The sequence below is a fragment of the Amyelois transitella genome, chromosome 17 (assembly GCF_032362555.1).
Source record: "Amyelois transitella isolate CPQ chromosome 17, ilAmyTran1.1, whole genome shotgun sequence".
Classification (NCBI taxonomy): domain Eukaryota; kingdom Metazoa; phylum Arthropoda; class Insecta; order Lepidoptera; family Pyralidae; genus Amyelois; species Amyelois transitella.
In genome coordinates this window covers 7648184-7656490 of record NC_083520.1, presented here as the reverse complement: position 1 = coordinate 7656490, position 8307 = coordinate 7648184, and the positions used below count along the sequence as shown (strand labels likewise).

Here is an 8307-nt window from a genome sequence, read left to right as displayed (position 1 = left end):
TTAAAAAAATAAAAATATTTAAGTAAACTATATATTTGACTTAATACTTAAAAAACTAGTTTAAAATATAAATTATTATTGTCAATGTACAAACACAGCTAATAATTATGAGATTTCATTATGATGTATGTACTTAGGATATATTTCAATAAATACCTTTATATACAATTTTCATGATTCCCAGTCTCTTACATGATTATAAAAATACAAAAGTCCATTTTCCCAAATTCATAAATCTATAATAGAGGTAGTTATCCATAAGCAACAGCAATTTCAATAATCCAAGCTTGTTTACAACATTGTCAAATGCCTCACTTTGTTATTCTTATCAGGCACAATCACTCTGTTTAGGCAACACAATATTACCATACAAGTGGTGATAGGAATCTTTGACATTATTATTTATTCTTACAACACTTGTGCCAATATTTCAAAATTTATGAAGCACAACCTCTGTCTAATACATTGGCTCATTAAACATTTAAATACTGATATCTGTGATACATTGTGCAGCAAGCAAACACAAGCACGCAAATACACTTTACTACCTGAGTAGGAAAGGAAGTCTATTAGCAAATAAACATGAGATCATGTATAACATACCAAAGTAAAAGTTCAGCCTGGCTGTTTGCCGAGGAACATAGCGCATTGTGTCTGGATTCCTAAACCTCCTTTCAATTTCAAATGCCCTAGGAAGTGTCAAGATAGGTAGCAGAAACCATAGAGAGCATCGAACTGATGCTACAACAAACATTATATATGGAATAAATAATAGAAAAGCATACAATAAATAAGAAGCTGTTCTACCAATTAATATAGCCAATGTTACAATCTCTGCTTTACAATCTGTTTCCAAATCTCGTGTATTATTGCTATGTAGTATTGCTTCTGTGTTTAATGCAAGTGGAATTGCATAAGATATAATTTGCCAATCCACTCTTCCTGTTTGTGCTAGAAATGAAAACACTACTGACACTGGTCCAAATATGACTAAAACTAGTATATCTCCCAGAGCTATGTACTTTAAACCAATGCCTCCAGTGTATAAAAATGAAGATGACAGCCCTCCAAAATAAACTAAAGCTAAGTGTTCCATTCGAGCAGGTGAGGAGATGACGAGTGGAACAAAAAACGCACAGCCCGCCAGGTATAAAATAGCACCAAGTGAAACAATTTCATCTATACTTAGAATATGGTCCACTAATGTTCTGTCATCAGATTTACGGTTATCTATTCCTTTGACAAAATCAAAATATGTATTTACGACATTGCCGGCGCCGTGCACTAAAATAACCGTGCACAGTGTGAGCAGCAACGTGACCCAGCTGAAGCCGGCGTCCCCAGGCAACCGGTACGCTAGAGCGGCGCCCAATAGCGTGGGTAATAAACTGGCACTCAGCGACCACGGGCGTAACGCTAAAACATAAGTGCGCATTTTTATCAATGGATTCCGAGCATGTACAGTTACTTCCTTGGGCTGCTCTAAAAGATTCCCATCAGCTGTTGTAATATTATCCATATCTTCAGATTTTTTATCACTTTCCATATCACTTTAAGTGCGCTGCTTTCAAAAATTACTAGTACCGAACTTTAAATTTGTTATCTTCACATACAAATATTTCTTTAATTTTGTTTCATAAAATACATGCATTTGCTTTTCATTTTAGATTGCTTTGCTTGCTTGGTAAATAGCAGAGGAAATCTGAAGGATAGCAGACATTCTTGAATCAGTCATGACGATGACGCGCGCGTGTCGTGGTGACTTCTGTGACAGTGACATATATTGGAAATGCAGCTGATCTGATAACTCTCTTGACGTTGACATTGATATATTTATTTGGACTTTGGTTTGGAATTCCATTGGTAACCAATGCTCCAACCAATCATTGGTTGGAGGATTCCAAGAAGATTCACGTGGGATTCACTTCATGAGGAGAATATTTAGGTACAACCTACCTGAGATATATAGTAGACAGTTAGACACACACCATAAACCATCCATATGCAAGGCTTAATCTATATTAATATCTGTGATATACACATGCATTAAACATAAGGATAACCTCACTAAAATTATGGAAAATTCAAAAGGTAAGCGAAACATAACAAGTAATTTATATAAACATTTCATAGTTTTGAGAAATCAGATCTACCTATGTTGGCATTGGCAATGCCAGGTCTTGTCCTCTGGTACCTATACCTATAGTTATCTGTAATTTTTTGTACCTACCTAGTCTATTTGATGATGATCATTAAATCGTTCAACTTAGAAATTAGAATTCGATAAATATAGTTCCAAGCATTCCCATTTCCACTGTTGTTTAATGAAGCTTTGGCGTTATAATATACTACACAGAAATCTATTGACAGGATTTATACAAAGAGCGATTCCTTGCTGACCACTACAACCTTTACAGGTAAACTAAACCGGTATTGGATCGTGGTTACACATTCAGTTGCCTGAATGTGCAGGTTTCTTCACGATGTTTTGTACTGACTGTAATGATGATAAATATGAAACAACCCTTTTTTACCTTTTGAAATGGTATTGTGGTTCTGAAAACAAATTATTATTATATATACTTTAAACACACTAGCAGCTCATTAAGCTAATGCATGTGAATTTTGATACTTGGACTTTTATATTTTAATTACTTGTATTTCCACAAGGCTTAACCAAAATGACGTTACTCCAAGGACTATTCTAAAATTTTCATCATATTATGTAGTGTGAATTAAAATTAAATAGTTTAGAGAACTTTAGTTTATTAATAAATATTTTATGTTTCATGTTCTACACAACATATCTAACTTAAAATTAATTTTAAAGTAAAGGCATTCTATTGGACACATTATTTACATAACAGCAATTGCGGCACCCTTTGCTGCATCTCCCCCTGATGTGAACTCTAAAGGCAAACTGTAATAATGCTCTACAGCCCTCTGCAATACAGCATTCCTTGATAATCCAGACCCATTACCAACTATTCTCTTTATATTTGCATTTCTTAAAATCTCTTTTGGCATCATAAAGTGTAGATTTTCTACAAGCCCATCACAAAGGGACCTGAACACTTGACCTAATTGAATGTTAGAGAGATCAATGTTCACAGCTGATGCCTTAGCGGTTGGGTCATGTCTTTCACCTAAAAGTAGAGGACTTATCTTCATACTGGATTGTGGAGCTTCCAACCCCAGAGCTATCAACTTTTCCCACACTTTTGCTTGTGGTATTGGTGCTCCGAGTTCCAACATCCACTGTTGTAACATTTTTACAAATGTAGCTAGGGCATTTCCACCATTTAGTGATGCAGCAACCACTAAATAATTATTCTTGAAGTATGGCAAATGTTCAATAGTTTTGCAACCCATGTCTGTGATGTTTTTAACAACAATAGCCAGTTGTGCCGACGTTGATATGTTTAACACAGCATCCTGCTCATTCTCCAGAGTGGCCAGCATTGAACACTGGAGATCACCAAGTGCTGCACTTACTGGTGTTCCTTCTGGTATTCCATTCCAAGTGGTACTTAGTTTCCCAGCAAATTCACCACTTTTCGCAATTTTTGGCAGTAGATTTACTGGGAAATCAATAGACTTAAGAATATCACTATTCCATTGGTTTTTCTCTGTGTTGAAATATCCCCAACTAGCAGCATTTTGGTCAGACATGATTGGTGTCTCCAAAGCACAGAGCATAGTCACTACAAAATCCTGAACTGTACCGGAATATTTGAAATTCTTTAGCTTCTCCGGCTTGTGTTTCAGCATCCACAACAGTGTAGCACATCCATAACCAGAATAGCATTGTAAATGGGAATCTGGTTTAGGAAGGGATTCTAAAAAGTCTGGTTTGCATCTTGTGTCTTGCCAAGTATATAAAGCAGACATTTTTTCCCTTGTTGCTTCAAATCTCATAACAATACCATCCTTTTCAACCTTTTCCCAAGCTCTGAAAAATAATTAAAAAAATAATTATACAATAATGATTTTAAATTATAAATTTGCTGTAACGCACCTTTAATAAATCTATCATACATTATCTGAGCAGGCTACAAGTACCTATATGCTCAGCCTCAGCAAACTTTTTAGTAATGAATTAATAAATTACCCATCATTCCACAACACGACGCCGTGCATCTGACCGCATACGCCAATCTTGGTGACATGTCGCAATACATCTCTAGGAAGTCGCGAAACACAGTAATGTACAGCCGACACTATTTTCGGGACATCTTGCTTATTTCCTTCTATTCCTTGATCGCTGGGTATGTTAGCCGCAGTATCCTTGTTTTGCTTAGCAACCACTTCGTTCGTTTCGGGGTCGTAAACACATACTTTAACCGATGTTGTCCCAATGTCCATTCCTAAAATATATTGTTTCGAGGCCATAGTTGTCACTCATAGAAAAATATTGAGACAGACACGAGTTGTAGACTTTTGTAACGAATATTATAGTTGACGCGGTTCGAGATTTCGCTCGATTGCGGCGATACGATCTCCGGCGAGATGAGGAGTGGGCGGTGGGTGGCCGGGCCGACGAACGGCGCGGCAGTGACGCAAACTCCGGTCTTGTGGCCGCGGCGCACGCTTGCTTACCGCCTGGACGTTACGTAATGTGGATACGTTATCTAAACGAGCGGCATATTGTTTATCATACACTTCAACAATCTACTGACTTAGTGTTAATAAATTTCACTTGTCAATATTAGCTTGAAAGATAACCAGCAACTTGTGTCTGTTTCCGAACATGTAAACAGTCTGCTTCACGGTCGATTTATTTGCGTATTTTTGATATCTTTCAACGTTTAAACGAACCAGAGAACGGAATGTTAAATACCTGAATTCAAAGAAAAATCTACTTTGTTTATATTTTTCAACTCACAACAAAGAGCTAACAAAAATTTGTTCTATCTTTCAACTCAGTACCGTATAGTATACACCACTCTCAGCTGGCTTCAAAGCCGGAGGAATGAAAACATTTATAAAAGTTTTTTTGAAGAACGATTGCTTGCCTGACACAGGGTCGCCTGAGGATTTTATGGTGCATATTAACAAGCAAGCATTGTACAAGAAAACTAGCAACTACTAAATCAATAAGTAAACACTCAGCTCAATATGCTCTTACGTGAATAAATTATAAATATTGATATGAAAACGTATTCATATAGTACAATTAAAGACACAAAATCTTGGAACACGAGCTTGAACACAGAGCTTAAAGCTATCAGTAACAATTAACCTAGATACTTCCGTCGACATCGTAACTAACGGTCTAATAATTTCGGCCGTAGCTGTCGAGGACATGTAGCTTCCGACAAGAACAAGTAGTTTCCATTTCCTTTAACCATCCGTGATAATCGCTCACTGAATTGAACACACGTGACCGTTAACAAAGCCGTCCTCTTCCCATCCCTGATAAATTGTACATGGCCATAATTTATTTTCTTAGTTCGCATTTATTTAGATTTCATTTCATCATATTGTTTGGCTTTATTCTACCTTTTATCAGACTGTATGGAAAGTCAGAGCTACTCGAATGTAATCAGCCTCGTAAGCGATAGTCACCGAAAGTGCAGTAGGGATCTTTTATTACCTACATCAGTAAAATTCAATTCATCTATTCCTACATGACAAACAAACGTTGGCGTCGTAGTTTTTCGACATGTTATTTAATAACTTGTAATTTCGATTTGTGATGCAGTATTTAATGCACATAAAATTTATTCTCGTCTTTAATTAGATTCTATTTGCCTATCTCTTGGTCCCGATTTAGATTTTCTATGAAGTATCTATTCATCACCGTCAAACGAAATGGTTTAAATATATGGCGACAGCAAATTTTTTTATAATTAAGAGAGAATAGGTATTTTTATTTATGTAACAAGAAGTAATAAAAATTAATGATTATTATTATGATGTACTTTGTTCGTGGGCGTAACACGGGATAATACAAATTGATGATGACACTTTGTACTTTTAATGATCACTTCATCAATATACCCAAACAAACGATAATACGAATAATATTTTTTTTTTGTTTCTATTAATTTTTAATTAACAATGCGATCTTCTTTATATAATTGACGAAGATAGCACTTGTAAGTATTTAAACTGGCAAAATCTCAAACAATTGAAAATTATGTATTCACAAAGACAATATGATAGAAATGAAGTAATATGATATTCCTAGGTAATTCGTATCATTATCTCTGTAATACAGTTATATACTTACTCAATAGTATCTACAAAAGTCGCCTTCTTTAAATCAGAGTTATCGACGTTTACAGTTTGTTTATAGAAATAAGCCTTAAACTTGCATCCCTCCATTATCTTCGGCCCCAGATTCATAAGTATAATTTTTCATCAAAAGTTAAATGGTAGATTATTTACTTCCTTCCAAAATGAACACGGAAGTCTAATATAATATCCTCCTAATATCTATAAATATTTTATTAATGTCGTCTGCGAATTCCCAGTAGTCATTTTCGTTTTATTGCACTTATTATTGGTGTGCAGCGGGCAGACTGCTTTCTTCGCAACATAGTATCTCAACATAGTAATCATAGTATCTGGTTTTGCAATGCAGTGCAGACTACATTCGTAAGCATGTTTGCTTTCTTATTTACCCGATGTTGACACGATGCTGCCATCAAATTTTTGCTTCAGTTTACATTTCCACCCCCACCTCTTTCGCAAATTTGCACTTGAAAACCAAAATTTCAATTATATTTTAAGAGAGATTTCATTTCGATAATGTAACAGTCACGACTACACAAGGCACCTGACTACAGCACCTGATCAAATGTATCGGCAACGTGCCAAACACGTGAAATGATGTATCTACCAGATCATCTGGGCCTTCCACAAAATGTAATAAAAGCAAATCGGCTGTATTTAAAAACTAAATAAAAAAAAAAATATGTTCAATTCCTCATTTTTATCTACTTTACATAATATTTGTTAGTAATTTCAAATATTCTCAATTTCGTCATGCTCTTAAAATGTGACACAATTGAAGTTGTCTATTGTAAACCTGTTTTATATCATGGTCAAACATACATTTACTAGCACATCGTTAAATGATTTTTAATTAACGTAGTCGTTTAAAATAATTGTATTATATTATAACTCGCATAAATCTGTTTTATTTTATATTTCAGCTAAAATGAGCAATTCGAGTAAAAGGAGGGTAAAGACACTGAAAAGAATGATACCTCAGAAAATGAAGAACAATTTTAGCACAGTTCCAAATATTCAAGTGATTGCCGAGTCGGAAACTGATACGAGACCTAGTCAACAGTCAAATACAACAGACCTTTTCGAAAATGATGTTTGCGAAAGTAATCGTATTGATCAAAGAAGTACAAATAGAGATGACTTAAAAAAAGTGAAAAAGCGAAAACTCTCCACAACCGGCGATTCTCCTGAAAAATCCGCTAAAGCGGTACAACAAATATGCAACAATGTAAATAAAGAAACAGTAGAAAAAGAAATTCTTGATGAAGATGAAGCCAACATTAGAGATGAAGATATTGATAAGTTTTGTGATGAATTAGATGATGCTGATAATGAACAATATGAAGCATGGGTGAAATTAGTAGAAGAAAAACTCAGTGAGAAAAAATAATAAATGTTAATTATGTGACGTGACTAAAGTTTTTTCTTACCTCATCTACAGTTTCATCTGTCTGCCTCTTACATACATTCAAATAACCACGTCTTTTTCCCTTGCGGGGTAGACAAATCCAACAGTCTTGAAAGACTAAAAGATCAAGTTCAGCTGTTTGGCTTAACGATAGAATTGAGATTCATATAGTGACAGGTTGCTAGCCCATCGCCTAAAAGTAGAATCCAAAGTTTATAAGTCTATCACTTAGTCTCCTTTTACGACATCCGTGGGAAAGAGATGAAATGGTCCTATTCTTTTTTCTATTGGTGCCGGGAACCACGGTACATGCTTGTCTGCCTTTTTAAAGCAAATACCTTATATTTTCAGGTAGATAGGAAAGAAACGTCCAGTGAGAAAAATTGTGTAGGTACCTACTAATAGGTAATCCAAAAACGTTAAAAGAAAATTGGTTTGCATGCAAAAACTTACCAAGAATTTTGTTGTTTATGAGATATGAATGTTTCGGATTGAACCATATAAATTTAGACACTGGAACTTTCAATTTAGTTTCAGCCATTGAATGAGTCCTGAATCAGGTGCTACTTTAAGGCTCATGCGCAAAATGTCTCTTTCGCAAAATTTCCCCCTGGTCGAAAAATATCTATTTGGCAGATGTTTTCCCATTTTTTCTTATA

General features: G+C 35.2%; 3 protein-coding genes across 4 annotated transcripts; 1 reads left to right on the top strand and 2 right to left on the bottom strand.

Annotated features, from left to right (window-relative positions):
- Window positions 1-15: 15 nt before the first annotated feature.
- On the bottom strand, window positions 16-1750 carry LOC106134289 (ubiA prenyltransferase domain-containing protein 1 homolog). The gene has a single exon (XM_013334292.2). The coding sequence runs from the start codon at window positions 1544-1546 to the stop codon at window positions 545-547; it is 1002 nt and encodes a 333-aa protein (XP_013189746.1). The 5' UTR covers window positions 1547-1750; the 3' UTR covers window positions 16-544.
- An 85-nt stretch (window positions 1751-1835) lies between these two features.
- On the top strand, window positions 1836-7658 carry LOC106134290 (uncharacterized). 2 transcript variants are annotated; one of them, XM_060948766.1, is made up of 2 exons: window positions 1836-1945; window positions 7164-7658. In XM_060948766.1, exon 2 carries the CDS (start codon window positions 7169-7171, stop codon window positions 7628-7630), a length of 462 nt encoding a protein of 153 aa, XP_060804749.1. In that variant the 5' UTR covers window positions 1836-1945; window positions 7164-7168; the 3' UTR covers window positions 7631-7658. The 2 variants fall into 2 exon arrangements, with proteins under 2 accessions (XP_060804749.1, XP_013189747.1); XM_013334293.2 differs by lacking the exon at window positions 1836-1945 and adding an exon at window positions 1952-2091.
- Window positions 2750-4668, bottom strand: LOC106134288 (sedoheptulokinase). Its single transcript, XM_013334291.2, has 2 exons — window positions 4112-4668; window positions 2750-3952 (listed from the first exon to the last, which is right to left on the bottom strand). Exons 1-2 carry the CDS (start codon window positions 4390-4392, stop codon window positions 2857-2859), a joined length of 1377 nt encoding a protein of 458 aa, XP_013189745.2. The 5' UTR covers window positions 4393-4668; the 3' UTR covers window positions 2750-2856.
- Window positions 7659-8307: the final 649 nt, after the last annotated feature.

Bases quoted from the DNA above. Each gene is read 5' to 3' on its own strand.
- LOC106134289 (XM_013334292.2), bottom strand. From the start codon at position 1,546: ATGGAAAGTGATAAAAAATCTGAAGATATGGATAATATTACAACAGCT.
- LOC106134288 (XM_013334291.2), bottom strand. From the start codon at position 4,392: ATGGCCTCGAAACAATATATTTTAGGAATGGACATTGGGACAACATCG. The intron at 3,953-4,111 runs GTAATTTATTAA...ATTATTTTTCAG, and splicing joins GTCGTGTTGTGGAATGATGG to AGCTTGGGAAAAGGTTGAAA.